This window comes from Canis lupus, chromosome 12 (genome assembly GCF_011100685.1).
Source record: "Canis lupus familiaris isolate Mischka breed German Shepherd chromosome 12, alternate assembly UU_Cfam_GSD_1.0, whole genome shotgun sequence".
Lineage (NCBI taxonomy): Eukaryota > Metazoa > Chordata > Mammalia > Carnivora > Canidae > Canis > Canis lupus.
In genome coordinates, this window is record NC_049233.1 from 36,710,674 (window position 1) to 36,725,347 (window position 14,674).

The 14,674-nt window shown below is 37.9% G+C and overlaps 1 protein-coding gene across 1 annotated transcript; it reads left to right on the forward strand.

Moving 5' to 3' along the window:
• The first annotated feature begins 2,138 nt into the window (after positions 1 to 2,138).
• LOC119876890 (cleavage and polyadenylation specificity factor subunit 5-like) lies at positions 2,139 to 14,448 on the forward strand. Its single transcript, XM_038555045.1, has 2 exons — positions 2,139 to 2,225; positions 13,698 to 14,448. Exons 1-2 carry the CDS (start codon positions 2,139 to 2,141, stop codon positions 14,304 to 14,306), a joined length of 696 nt encoding a protein of 231 aa, XP_038410973.1. The 3' UTR covers positions 14,307 to 14,448.
• The last annotated feature ends 226 nt before the right edge of the window (positions 14,449 to 14,674 follow it).

Genomic DNA, 14,674 nt, shown 5'->3' on the forward strand with positions numbered 1-14,674 from the left:
GGAAGATGTTTGATAATTTTAATTTTTCAGCAACTCTGCGAGCCATATGGAGTAGAAGAAAGCCTGTGCATACTGAGCCCTAGGTTGGGACTCCTAAGCACATGTTCTGCCTTGATCTCACAGCTCTTCCTCTGAGATGTTTGGGAATGAAAGCATTGGTAGAAGCCTTCACTTAAGACTTTAAAGTACTCACAGCCAGCTAGAGAAAGTCCTTAGGTACCTTCTTCAGACTTCTACTTCTTCCAAAACTTTCCTTGGACCTACCAGGGGTGCCTCAGTAAACTTTCAATTACATAAAGCTTCATTTAATCTGGAAGAAATAAATTTGCCTCCTCAGATGCTAAGCACAAGGAGGATGGAATCTGTATGAAAAACCTGTGAAATTTTATTTCTAATCAGGAAAGAATTTTCCTGGCAATTGATTTAATTCACTCACTCAACCCCACCCTCCATCATAAGCAATGCCTAATCATCAAGTGGGTTTCTTTATTTACTTTGCCATTTATAAATGTAACATCTACCAAGGATCTGCTTTCAATTTTTAAAGGGACCCTGCCTTTTTCCCTTGAATATTTTCAAACCATTTAAATAAAATAGCATGGAAAATGACTTTAAATAGAAATATAGAGTGGTTTCATCATTCAAGCAAGATTCCCATACAGTCATAATACATGTATGCTTATCTTAAGAGACCCTCAAATACAATGGAAAAAACTCCATATAAATTTTTAAATTCAAGTATTTATTTACTTATAATCCCTGACGCACTCCTTTTGACCTATAGACATATAAGTAACTTGTATACATATAATACATATAGAATACAAATAAGCTAACTCATATATCACATATCCATGTATGCCCTTTTCCACCTTTTCAGCCATAGGCATTCAGAGAAGCTCTGAACCACGAGACGTTATTAGTGGCTCAACATGGTGATTTTAACACATGTGCACAGAAGTTTTGACAGTCTTCCCACCAGAGAGTAGTGTGCTTTTGTGATTGCTTGATTCAGTACTATGGTGGAAGTGAATCTATGAGGTCTTATCATGAAGGGAGATGCAGCTTCTGGCTAGTTCTCTTGGGACACTCACCCATGGGAAAGCTAGCTACCATGTAAGCAATCTGCCCCAAAGCTACCAGACTGTAAGGAAGCCCAAAGTAGTGTATTTGAAAGACCATGTGAAGACCAGAGAGCTGTGCGGTTATCTCCTGACTGATACCAGGCCTTGCTCCAGTTCTATTCACCACCTCATCCATTTACCCTTGGTTAATAAGACCTCAATCCAAAACTACCCAGCCAAGCTCTGTCCAAATTCTTGACCCACAGACACCATTAAAGATAGTAAACTGATTTTGTTTCAAGGTAGAAGCTCTGGGGTAATTTATTTCACAGTCAGTAGATAGCTGAAATACTCAGAACTTGTACTGCTTGGTATCTTTAGCTGTATCAGATATTTAGAGTTTAAAGACCCTTCTTTTGCCTTTAAGCCATGATGCAGTGACCATTAGCAATAATGAATCTTTTTAAGAGGGAATAGTTAAGATGACACAGAAGGTTGACAATGCCCCTCCCAAAATTCCTCTTTGTCCAAAATTTTTATTGGTTCTAGTCCTAGACCTTCATATAAATTCTAGAGACAGAGCTAAATTAAGCTCTCTGCCTACCATAGCATAAATAAATGAATAAATATATATATATAAATAAATAAATTTATTTTTTAAAGTATTGATTTATCATTGGGGTAAACTAGATTCAGCTGAACTGACACAACTCATTCAGGTTCTTGAAACTAAATAACATGAGTTTAAGGATGCAAACTAAACTATAGCCCAATGTGTTTTTAGTCACTTAGAATTTTTATTTTATAAACATTGTAATGATTTGTTTTGTGTATCAACTGGACTGGCCCATAGGTTGCCCAGATATTTGGTGTCTATGCTTAACCAAAGAACGAATAGGACAAAGTTACCACCTGCAGGATTCTGACTCTCAGTCCTAGGTGAAACAGAAAAGGAATATGAAGTTGGATAAGGCCAAATTTATTGATATGATATGATAAGCAAAAATTCTGCATTTAATGTCACAGCTCAGAGAGTTAGAACAGACTCTAATGGTTTGTTAGGTTGGCTGAAACATGGACCAAAAGGAGGCCTACAGTAAGAAAAGTAGAAATGCCAGATTGCCTGGATTTAATGTAGAGGAAGGAATTCAGAGTCTTAAGGTGATTGGGATATTAGCGTGAATTTCCGGCCCCTACAGATAAACCTCAGTTCAGATCTTTAGGATTTTTGAACAAAATTCATCCAATTTCTACAGATGACTATTTCTTTTTTGAGAAGCAGCTTTTGCCTTGCTGTTGGACCGTAGTAGAGATTCTTTGACCATTGACCATCAAGTTAACATGTGACCTGAGTTGTCCATCATTAAGTAGATGTTATTTGATCCAGGAAGCACTAAAGTTGGGTGTGCACAGTAGTACTCCACTATCAAACGTATGTGGTATATACTTGATTGGGCCTAAGAAGGCACAAGTAAGTTATATGAAGTGTTACAAAAAGCCTTTTCTCTCCTAGACCTCCTATGGCCTCATGAGTAACCTATGATTACTTGAGAGAAAGAGGATGAAAAGACTTAGGCCTGATTTACAAACCATTCTACATCATAGACCAGGTACAACCCTAAAGTGGAAAGCAATAGCTCCCTCCTGGGATATTCTTAAAGGACAGTGGTGAAGAGAAATTCTTCCAGTGGATAGAATTTTAAGTAGTGCACCTGGTTGTTCACTTTCTTTGAAAGAAGAAATGGCCATATGTGCAATTATATAGAATTCATAGGCTGTGGCCAATGGTTTGGCTGGATAATTAGGGATTAGAAGGAACATAATTGGAAAATTGGTTACAAGGAAGTTTGAGGAAGAGATATGTTAACAGACCTCTCTGAATGGGGGAAAAAATGAAGATATTTGTGTCCTTGTAAGTGCTTACCAAAGAATGCCCTTAGCAAAGGATAGTTTCAATTATCAAGTGGATAGGATGACCCATTTTATGGATGCCACTCAGCCTTATTCCTCAGACACCCTTGTCACCACCCAATGTGCCCATGAACAAAGTGGCTTATGGTGATAAAGATAGAATTTATGCATGGACTTAGCAACATGGTCTTCCATTTACCAAGGTCAACCAGACTATGGCCATTACTGAGTCCCTGATATGAACCATTCCCCAGGGTCAGTCAGGTAGCTGGTGGGAAGCTGATTACATTGGACTCCTTCCAGTGTAGAAAGGGCAGTGTTTTGTTCTTACTGGACTAGATAGTTATTCCAAATATGGATTTGCCTTCCTTGTATACAATGCTTCTGCCAAAACTACCATCCACACACTTACAGAATGCCTTATCCACCATAATAGTATTATGAACAGCATTGCTTCTGATCAAGAAACTCACTTCACAGTAAAAGAAGTGTGACAATGGGCCCATGCTCATGAAATTCTAGGCTTATCATGCTCCCTACCATCCTGCAACAGCTAGCTCACTAAAATGCTGGATTCATTTGAGACTCATTTACATCACCAGCAGCTAGTAATACCTTGCAGGGTTGGGGTCAGGTTCTCCAGAACCTTATATATGCTCTCCATCAGTGTCCAATATATGATATTGTTTCTCCCGTAGCCAGAATTCACAGCTCTAGGAATCAAGTAGTGGAAATGGAAGTGGCACCACTCACTATTACCTCTAGCTATACATTAGCAAAATTTTTGCTTCCTGTTCCCCAAACCTATGCTCTACTGACCTGGAGATCTTAGTTCCAAAGGGAGGGATGCCTCCACCAGAAGACAGCAATGATTCCATTGAACTAGAATTTATGACTTCCACCTGACAGTTTTGGTCTCTTCACACCTTTAAATCAATACACAAAGAAAGGAGTCACTGTGCTGGCTAAGGTGATTGATCTTGATCACCAAGGGGAAATCAGACTACTATTCTACAATAGAAGTAAGAAAAAGTATATCTGGAACACATACAGAAGTATTCCAGGAGACCCCTTAGGATGTCACTTACTATTCCCATGCTCTAAGATTAATGTACAACTACAACAGTATAGTTTAGGCAGGACTACTAATGGCTTATTTTATGCATCGATTTGACTGGGCCATGGGTTGCCTAGATATTTGGTTAAACAATATTCTGGGTATATCAAATGAAGGTGCTTTCAGATGATATAAACATTAGAATTGGTAGACTGAGTAAAGTAGCTTGCCTTCCTTAACATGGATAGCCTTCATCCAATCAGTTTGATTGCATGATTAGAACAGAAAAGTTGAACCTCCCAGTAAGAGGGGACCCGTCCTGCCTGACTGCTTGAGCTGAAGCATTGGTCTTTTCCAGCTTTTGGACTCAGACTAAAACATCAGCTCTTCTTGAGTATTGAGCCTGCTGGCTTTCGGACTCTACCATCAGTTCTCCTCAATCTCAGGCCTTCGATGTCAGACTGGAAGTATACATCTACTCTCCTGGATGTTCAGCTTACTGATTGCAGATCGTGGGATATCTTGGCTTCCATAGTCATGTAGGCCAATTCCTTGTTTTTATCATATATCACTCTTGTGTAAATAAAAAGGAAAATATAAATAAAGAAATTTGGCTAAGGTATTCAGAACATTCTGAATTTCTTTTAGAATCAAATTCATTGATTTGGTATTTTTCCACAAAACATTCTTTTCAATGTCATACAGTACTTCTTAAAGGACTTTATCATTGTATCCAGGGTGGTTAGTTCAAGTTGATGGCACTCACTGAACATATTTTCATGCTGATTCTTTTATAATATTTCCAAAAATATCAAATAAAACAAGTATGCCATGTTTACTATCTGACTGATGATAATTTTAAGACAAAATTGGTTGAAAGACACATTCCGACATCCAAGATGTTAAAATGTGAAAAAAACATGCATTTTAGAATTGCTGAAATTTTTACAGTGCTCAATAAATACACTATCACTGAATTAATTATGATGGGATGATGATGATAAAGATGATGAATATTAGCTGAGAAGTTGTGTCCTTGTGCCTGATAAAGTGTGTGTTTATGTATCAGGAATATATGCCTGATAGTTGGTGCATTTATGGGGGCTTAAAGACCTATGAAAAATAAACATGAAAACCAGTCATCTGAGGTGTTACTTGATAAAAATTTTATTAATTTGAGTCTTCTCTCTCTTCTTTTTAATAAGGCTGGCTAACGGTTTATCTATCTTATTAATTCTTTCAAAGAACCAACTCCTGGTTCTGTTGATCTGTTCCACAGTTCTTCTGGTCTCGATTTCGTTGAGTTCTGCTCGAATCTTTATTAACTCTCTTCTTCTGCTGGGTGTAGGATCTATTTGCTGTTTTTTCTCTAGCTCCTTTATGTGTAAGGTTAGCTTTTGTATTTGAGTTCTTTCCAGTTTTTGAATGGATGCTTGTATTGCGATGTATTTCCCCCTTAGGACTGCTTTGGCTGCCTCCCAAAGATTTTGAACGGTTGTATCTTCATTCTCATTAGTTTCCATGAATCTTTTTAACTCTTCCTCAATTTCCTGGTTGACCCTTTCATCTTTTAGCAGGATGGTCCTTAACCTCCACGTGTTTGAGGTCCTTCCAAACTTCTTGTTGTGATTTAGTTCTAATTTCAAGGCATTATGGTCTGAGAATACGCAGGGAACGATCCCAATCTTTTGGTATCGGTTCAGACCCGATTTGTGACCCAGTATGTGGTCTATTCTGGAGAAAGTTACATATGCACTTGAGAAGAATGTGTATTCAGTTGAGTTTGGATGTAAAGTTCTGTAGATATCTGTGAAATCCATCTGGTCCAGTGTATCATTTAAAGCTCTCGTTTCTTTGGAGATGTTGTGCTTAGAAGACCTATCGAGTATAGAAAGAGCTAGATTGAAGTCACCAAGTATATGTGTATTATTATCTAAGTATTTCTTCACTTTGGTTATTAATTGGTTTATATATTTGGCAGCTCCCACATTCGGGGAATATATATTGAGGATTGTTAAGTCCTCTTGTTGGATAGATCCTTTAAGTATGATATAGTGTCCCTCTTCATCTCTCACTACAGTCTTTGGGGTAAATTTTAGTTTATCTGATATAAGGATGGCTACCCCTGCTTTCTTTTGAGGACCATTCAAATGGTAAATGGTTCTCCAACCTTTTATTTTCAGGCTGTAGGTGTCCTTCTGTCTAAAATGAGTCTCTTGTAGACAGCAAATAGATGGGTCCTGCTTTTTTATCCAATCTGAAACCCTGTGCCTTTTGATGGGGTCATTAAGCCCGTTCACGTTCAGAGTTACTATTGAGAGATATGAGCTTAGTGTCACCATGATATCTATTCAGTCCTTGTTTTTGTGGATTGTTCCACTGAACTTCTTAAAGGGTAATTTTAAGAGTCCCCCTTAAAATTTCTTGGAAAGCTGGTTTGGAGGTCACATATTCTTTCAGTTCCTGCCTGTCTTGGAAGCTCTTTATCTCTCCTTCCATTTTGAATGAGAGCCTTGCTGGATAAAGTATTCTTGGTTGCGTGTTCTTTTCATTTAGGACCCTGAATATATCCTGCCAGCTCTTTCTGGCCTGCCAGGTCTCTGTGGAGAGGTCTGCTGTTACCCTAATACTCCTCCCCATAAAAGTCACTCTCTTTCACCATACACAAAGATAAACTCAAAATGGATGAAAGATCTAAATGTGAGACAAGATTCCATCAAAATCCTAGAGGAGAACACAGGCAACACCCTTTTTGAACTCGGCCACAGTAACTTCTTGCAAGATATATCCACGAAGGCAAAAGAAACAAAAGCAAAAATGAACTATTGGGACTTCATCAAGATAAGAAGCTTTTGCACAGCAAAGGATACAGTCAACAAAACTAAAAGACAACCTAGAGAATGGGAGAAGATATTTGCAAATGACGTATCAGATAAAGGGCTAGTTTCCAAGATCTATAAAGAACTCATCAAACTCAACACCAAAGAAACAAACAATCAAATCATGAAATGGGCAAAAGACATGAAGAGAAATCTCACAGAGGAAGACATAGACATGGCCAACATGCACATGAGAAAATGCTCTGCATCACTTGCCATCAGGGAAATACAAATCAAAACCACAATGAGATGCCACATCACCCAGTGAGAATGGGGGAAATTAACAAGGCAGGAAACCACAAATGTTGGAGAGGATGCGGAGAAAAGGGAACCCTCTTACACTGTTGGTGGGAATGTGAACTGGTGCAGCCACTCTGGAAAACTGTGTGGAGGTTCCTCAAAGAGTTAAAAATAGACCTGCCCTACGACCCAGCAATTGCACTGTTGGGGACTTACCCCAAAGATACAGATGCAAGGAAACGCCGGGACACCTGCACCCCGATGTTTCTAGCAGCAATGTCCACAATAGCCAAACTGTGGAAGGAGCCTCGGTGTCCATCGAAAGATGAATGGATAAAGAAGCTGTGGTTTATGTATACAATAGAATATTACTCAGCCATTAGAAATGACAAATACCCACTATTTGCTTCAACGTGGATGGAACTGGAGGGTATTATGCTGAGTGAAGTAAGTCAATTGGAGAAGGACAAACATTATATGTTCTCATTCATTTGGGGAATATAAATAATAGTGAAAGGGAATGTAAGGGAAGGGAGAAGAAATATGTGGGAAATATCAGAAAGGGAGACAGAACATAAAGACTCCTAACTCTGGGAAACGAACTAGGGGTGGTGGAAGGGGAGGAGGGCGGGGGTAGGGGTGAATGGGTAACGGGCACTGGGGGGGGCACTTGACAGGATAAGCACTGGGTGTTATTCTGTATGTTGGTAAATTGAACACCAATAAAAAATAAATTTATTAAAAAAAAATTAGTTTCACACCAGAGAGTGAACAACCTTTCAGAGTATTAACAGTGTCTGTCTCTAAAGCTTGCTGTTCTGATGTCATGCAAGGTAAGCATTTCACGCTTAGCACTAACACTGAGAGCAGGAGCTTATTATCACAGTTTTTCAGTTGTTTGTGGTGAAATTCTTATGGTTAAAATTACTCAGGGAAAAAAATAAATTTTCTAATTTTAGAATTACAGTATTTCAGGCTTCCCTCCCTCTGGATATCTGCTTTTATTTACACTGTACATTTACCTATTCTTTTTCTTTATACTCCCCACATTGAAAAATAACTAAATTCTTCTAAAAATAAAAGCAGACCGAAATGGAGTGCCTGAACCATCAAGATGAAAGCCATTTAGATCTATTCACTTTTCAGCAGCTGGTTAGCATTCTTGTACAAATATTTTGTATTTATTTTGAAGCTTGTTCAGTTAATATCATTGTTCTTCTATTTCCTACATATGATGTACTTGTGCCAGTGAAGCTGAATCATGCATTTTCCAGATGGCAAATCTTTCTGAAGAAAGTATTGTGGTGGCAGACCTGGCCAGCGGACTCCACCAATTCTTCCTTATGCAGTTCCACAGGGAATAAATTAGATTAGGCATGGCCTTCAGGAATGCAGTCAAGGTCAAATTTCTCCTTTAATTCTGCAAAAACAACAGTTCTGAAGAGAAGGAGTACATTGCATAAATTCTGAGCTACTTTTCATTGGAAGTTTTCAAATTATCTAGAGAATCTTATGTGGCTTACAGCAATCCAGAAGCAAGCTCTAATTTTTATTTTGTTTCAAAATTTCTAGCAGGTTCCTAAGTGGTTGTATTGGAAGTACATCATCTTTATTTATTTCAAACCATTATTCCTAGCTTGAGATCCCTTCCCTTTCTTTTTTCCCCTGCTATACATGTAGTCATGCAGCCAGAATGAACAGAGTCTTATTTTGTTATTTGCTAGCCCAGAAATCAGGTTATGAATGTTTATAAGGTAGCTGGAACTTCTTGAATCATCACAAGAATTCAAAAATGAAAAGATTTAATTTCCCCCTTAGATTCCCTACAATCTTCACATCTGATTATTTAAGATTATTTTGTTCTATGAGGAAGAGTAACACGGGAGCCAAAACCATACTTCTGAATAATTCCTGGCAGGTAGACAGCTCCAATTCATGAATATGTAACATCCCAAAGGAGAATTGCAGGCCTGCTGCTTCATTCATTCATAGATTCATTCATCCATGGATTCATTCATTCATTTGGAGAAAGAACTTAATTTGGTAGACCATGAGGATGCAAAGACAAACATACCACAGTTTTTGATTCCAAAGAATTTACCCTCTAATAGGAGAAGAAAGATATGAAAATAAGGAAGAGCAATGAAATATTTTAGATACTGTAAAAGGAGAAATAGGATGTCTAGGGGTGTGATAAGGAGAATAGCCAGTTCTTCTTGGGTAGTCATAAAAAGCTGAAAAATGAGCTGTTGTCTTAAAAAATGAGTCAGTTTCCCAATCACCTAATCTAGGAAATACATCCCAAACTAAGTTGAGGGTATGGGTAAGAGTGAGGGTGGGGAGTAGAGGATTTGAGCAAATGCCGAAACCCATATTTCCTTACATGTTCCCAGAACTATAAACATTTCATCTGACTAATGATAATGAGAGAATGCAGATTTATCCTAAAATAAGGGTAGATGATGAAGTATCTTATTTGCCTTTCTAAGACATTTTCTGTTGGAAGTCTGGAGGGTTTGTTGTTTGGAATTCATAATGCACACAAAACCGGGGTTAGGTTCCCAGTCTCCTCAACAAAAGGCTAATTTTTTAAATCATTAAAACAACTGAAGTATAGTGAGAACAACACTATATCATGCTTAATTCCTGAGAGCAGAGAATAAGTAATTTAGGTGTAAGGGAAGGAAAAATGGAACTTTACTATCTTTTTCAACTATCTTGCAATTTCTTTCTTTCTTTGCAAATTGGTCACCACTGAAGCCCTAACTTCCTCTATTCCTATTCCTCCCTAAACCTTGACCATGGAATTTCTGATTCAGCCATTCCTTTCCCAGGCATAGGATAGACCCCTTTTAAAATGTCCCATAGATGCCCATTCACCTTGCTTTTTACAGAGCCCTAAAACAGCCCATTCTGGGACTCTATGGATGCTTGCTGAAGGACACCCTACATAGTGCCACTCCACTTGTACTCCAGAATTACTTTCTCTATAAACTCCCATTCCCTGAATGCAATCTGATTTTAGTTCCTAGCAAAAAATCAATCTGAGGGGATCCCTGGGTGGCTCAGTGGTTTAGCACCTGCCTTCGGCCCAGGGCATGATCTTGGAGTCCCAGGATTGAATCCCACATCAGGCTCCCTGCATGGAGCCTACTTCTCCCTCTGCCTCTCTCTCTCTCTCTCTCTCTCCCCCCCGCCCCCCCGTGTCTCTCATGAATAAATAAAATCTTTTAAAAAAAATCAATCTGTTCTAGTTTCTCTAACACACTCTACATGTCCCCAAAGTATTTGTTTTTATAACTCAAATAAACTGGTAGAATTTGAAGCAATTATCAACTTGAGGGAATATATTCAGGCTTTAGGACAAAACACATGTATGAAATGGTGAGCTGGCACCCATCAGGCCAGCTGGTTGTGCCTTGGAAACCACCAGTATGAATTCCCTAAAAGTGTTGCAGCTTTTCAAAGCTTATCTTCATCTAGCAGCTAGAACCTTCAAATTCTCTAAAAGTTTGAAGTATTTTCCACAAAATCATCTTCGGCAGCAACAGTAGAAGCTGAAGAGTAATTTAAAAAGCAATGAGGAAGGACAGGATAAGGAAGGAAGAAGTTATAGTAGTCTTCTCATCAATAAAGATACAATCTGTCCCCAAAAGAAATAATAGTAATTGTTATCACATTTACACATTCTAGAACATAACACTGGAGATTATTGTGATCCATTGAGAATATAGGAAATTGTGCATTCATCTATGTATTCATTTTTGTGTTTAACATTTTTCCTGCTTATTTTTTAAGTGTTCATTTACTACATTATGGTATAAACTCTGAGATGCAAGTGAAGATTTTCATCAAGTTTTAAAAGGCTAAATTTCAGTGTGATTTCTTTTAAAACATGATTTCTATTTCTTGCAAATATTGCTTATTTGTGTTATACTGTGACATTTTACATAAATTTTAAAAATCTAATTTTTGTTTCTAAATAAAAAATTCCTAAAAAGTTATATTAATATTTGCATCCAATAAATCATTCTAAAAGTCATTTTAATGCTTTATTTTAAAGCCACATGGTAAATTTTAAAGTTATAATCTATATTCTAAAAATCAGATGATTGAGGAGTGCCTAGGTGGCTCAGTCGGTTAAGTGTTTTCAGGTTATGTCATGACCTCAGGGTCCTGGAATGGAACCCCTCATAGTATCCCTGCTCAGCAGGGAGTCTGCTCCTCCCTCTCCCTCTGCCTCTCCTCCCTGCTCATGCTCCCTCTCACTCTCTCAGACAAATAAATAAAATCTTTTAAAAAATAAATGTAATAAATAAATATCAGATGATTGAATATAAGAGGTCTAAAAATGAATGCCCAAGACAGCCATTTGCTCAGAGAGCTAAAATAATTTTGCAAATGAAAAATTATTTAGCACATATATTAAATATCTACTATATAGATTATTTGCCTACAATAAGTGCTCATTTCATTTTATTTTTAAGTGAAAAATAAGTATATTTTCAGGTCTTTCATAATGTACCTTATAAATTTGCTGTTTCCTTCCTTTTCTTTATCAGAGAGGCCTATGTTGGCTATAGGTAAAAATATGACTTTCTAATCTAACTCTTTATTCTAATATCTATGATTCTAGGATGACAAATGACGTTATTTTTTGTAATTCAAGGCTTCACAGATTTATACATAATATATGACCTTTCTTCCACTACCCATACCTGAGTTCTGTCCTTGACTTTTTATTTTTTAAAGATTTTTAAAATTTATGAGAGACACAGAAAGAGAGAGAGAGAGAGAGAAAGAGAGGCAGAGACACAGGCAGAGGGAGAAGCAGGCTCCATGAAGGGAGTCCAATGTGGGACTCGATCCAGGAACTTCAGGATCAGGCCTTGGGCCAGAGGCAGGCCCTAAACCACTGAGCCACCTAGGCATCCCCTGTCCTTGACTTTTTAAATTCTTATTCATCCAACAGACATATGCAGAGGGTCCAATGTAATACCAAACTTATAGGTAATAGATGGGTGGTATCTGTGCCTTTTTACAATTAATCTTTTACTCCTTAGACTCCCGCTCTGAGTCTAGGCTTCCTACTTGCCATTCCCTACTCTGTGTTTTTCTGAGCAAATTGTTCAGAGCATGAAAAGGCTGCTTGATATTTCTTTTATGATTTCTGAGAAACATATTTTTCAGACTTGCCAAGAACACTAGAGCTTCTGTTGACAAATAAACAAATGTTGTACAACAAATTAAAAAGCAGGTGGGAGGGCCTGTCCTCTATATTGGTTTCAGAAAACAAACAACCCCAAACTCAAGCAGAAGTTTTTTGTTATAAATAATGCATCTAAAAAAATTTTTTTTAAATAAATAAATAAATCACGTATCTAGCCCCAACATGCTATCAGTGTGGAAGCATTATAACAGCATGGGTGGAAGAATTAAAAAGCATTATTAGATTCACAAATAATTTCAACTAAATTGGACATGCTACCCAAAGCAATCTTTGGATCTGTTGCAATTCCTATCAATATATCAATGGTGGCCTCCTCTTGCGCTCTCCTGTGAATGGAGGGTGGCGTCTGCTGAGGGGGATGCAAAGAACCGCTACCGGCGCAGGGAAAGTCTCCCCGCCTGCCCTGCTTCTTCTCCCCGCCAGTACTCGAGCTCGCCAGCATGTCTGTGGTGCCAACAATGGTTCGCAAACCTGCTGGCCCCGGGCCGGGGTGGGGGCGGGGGGAGGAGGTCAACCAGTTGGGCAACAAGTACATCCAGCAGACCCTCCTTTTTTTTTTTTTTTTTTTGAAACATCACTATACAGATATATTTATCATTATTAGGTACACAGTTTATAAAAGAATAAAAATCTTCTTGAGAGCATAAGACAATAGAACCAAAGACAGGTGCCATTATATAAATGGAATGAGTGAACAAAAGACTAGGGTTTTCAAGCACATTTATATTACACAGTTCTGAAACTACTCTTTGAAACTGTAGAATCGATAGAGGATAGTTTGGAGACTTATAAGGCAATTTTACACGTGATATTTATATGTGGAGAGAAGACTTAATTGTACAAAACTATCCTGTTTTAACGTACATGACTTAATAGTAGAGTCAGTATTCTGTTTAAAGGCTGACATGTATATTCTAAATTTTAAAAACATGTCCAGATAATATATAAATTTTACCTAGAACACCTTTTCTGATGATGCACATTTACTTATATTTAATAGCTAACAATTTAAGACTATTAAAAGTGAAGCCAACATTATGATCACTATGTTCCTTGAATATAAACAGGTTTGAACTACTTGACAAAATTTAACTTTCTTAGTAACTCCCTCTGCTGAGATTGACAAGGCAACTCCTGCTATAATGTGAACATCAGTGAAAGAGCTTACTGCCATGAATACTTAGGTACTTGGCAACTCCTAAGAGACAAAGCCACAACAAGCAAACAAAAACCCCAGAACAATAAAAGCCCCATTACTGATCGTTGCTTTATTTCTCTTGTGCTGTTCTCTGAGTCTCTGAGTACATCGGGTATAGGGCTGTGTTAGGACCCACACCCTGGAACGCACCATCAACCTGTACCCTCTTACCAATTATACTTTTGGTACAAAAGAGCCCCTCTATGAGAAGGACAGCTCTGTTGCAGCCAGATTTCAGCGCATGAGGGAGGAATTTGATAAAATTGGAATGAGAAGAACTGTAGAAGGGGTTCTGATTGTACATGAGCACCAGCTACCACATGTGTTACTGCTACAACTGGGAACAACTTTCTTCAAATTACCTGGTGGTGAGCTTAACCCAGGAGAAGATGAAGTTGAAGGACTAAAACGCTTAATGACTGAGATACTGGGTCGTCAAGATGGAGTCCTGCAAGACTGGGTCATTGATGACTGCATTGGTAACTGGTGGAGACCAAACTTTGAACATCCTCAGTATCCATACATTCCTGCACATATTACAAAACCTAAGGAACATAAGAAGTTGTTTTTGGTTCAACTTCAAGAGAAAGCCTTGTTTGCAGTCCCTAAAAATTACAAGCTTGTAGCTGCACCGTTGTTTGAATTGTATGACAATGCCCCAGGATATGGACCCATCATTTCTAGTCTCCCTCAGCTTCTGAGCAGGTTCAATTTTATATACAACTGAATTCCTGCACAGTGGAGAAGAAAAAGAAGCCGTCTCTGTGAGCACAGCTATACACAGTGTAGAATAAACCTGGTAGAAAAGTTCTTTTGGTTTTTATCTATTTCCCAATCCCTAAATTGCTACCTACTTTCTGTTATTTGAATAGTAAAGTTAATATGAAGAACTAGATAGTGGTGTAAACAAATGTGATAATGTTTAATTTACTTTTGGTTCTACTCTTACTTTTTTGTACAACATTAAAGAATATGAACTTCTTTCTAATTGTATTTTTTTCCACATTAAACTTGTAAAATTCTTTCAGGTGAGGACTGTTTTTTTCTCCCCCTCCCACTTCCAGACTGGTGGTATTAAGAGACAAGGGCAGGTTT

Excerpts from the sequence above, each read along its gene's own strand:
- LOC119876890 (XM_038555045.1), top strand. The coding sequence starts at position 2,139 with ATGGACCAAAAGGAGGCCTACAGTAAGAAAAGTAGAAATGCCAGATTG. Across the intron at positions 2,226-13,697 it reads AAGGAATTCAGAGTCTTAAG|GGCTGTGTTAGGACCCACAC; the intron begins GTGATTGGGATA and ends CATCGGGTATAG.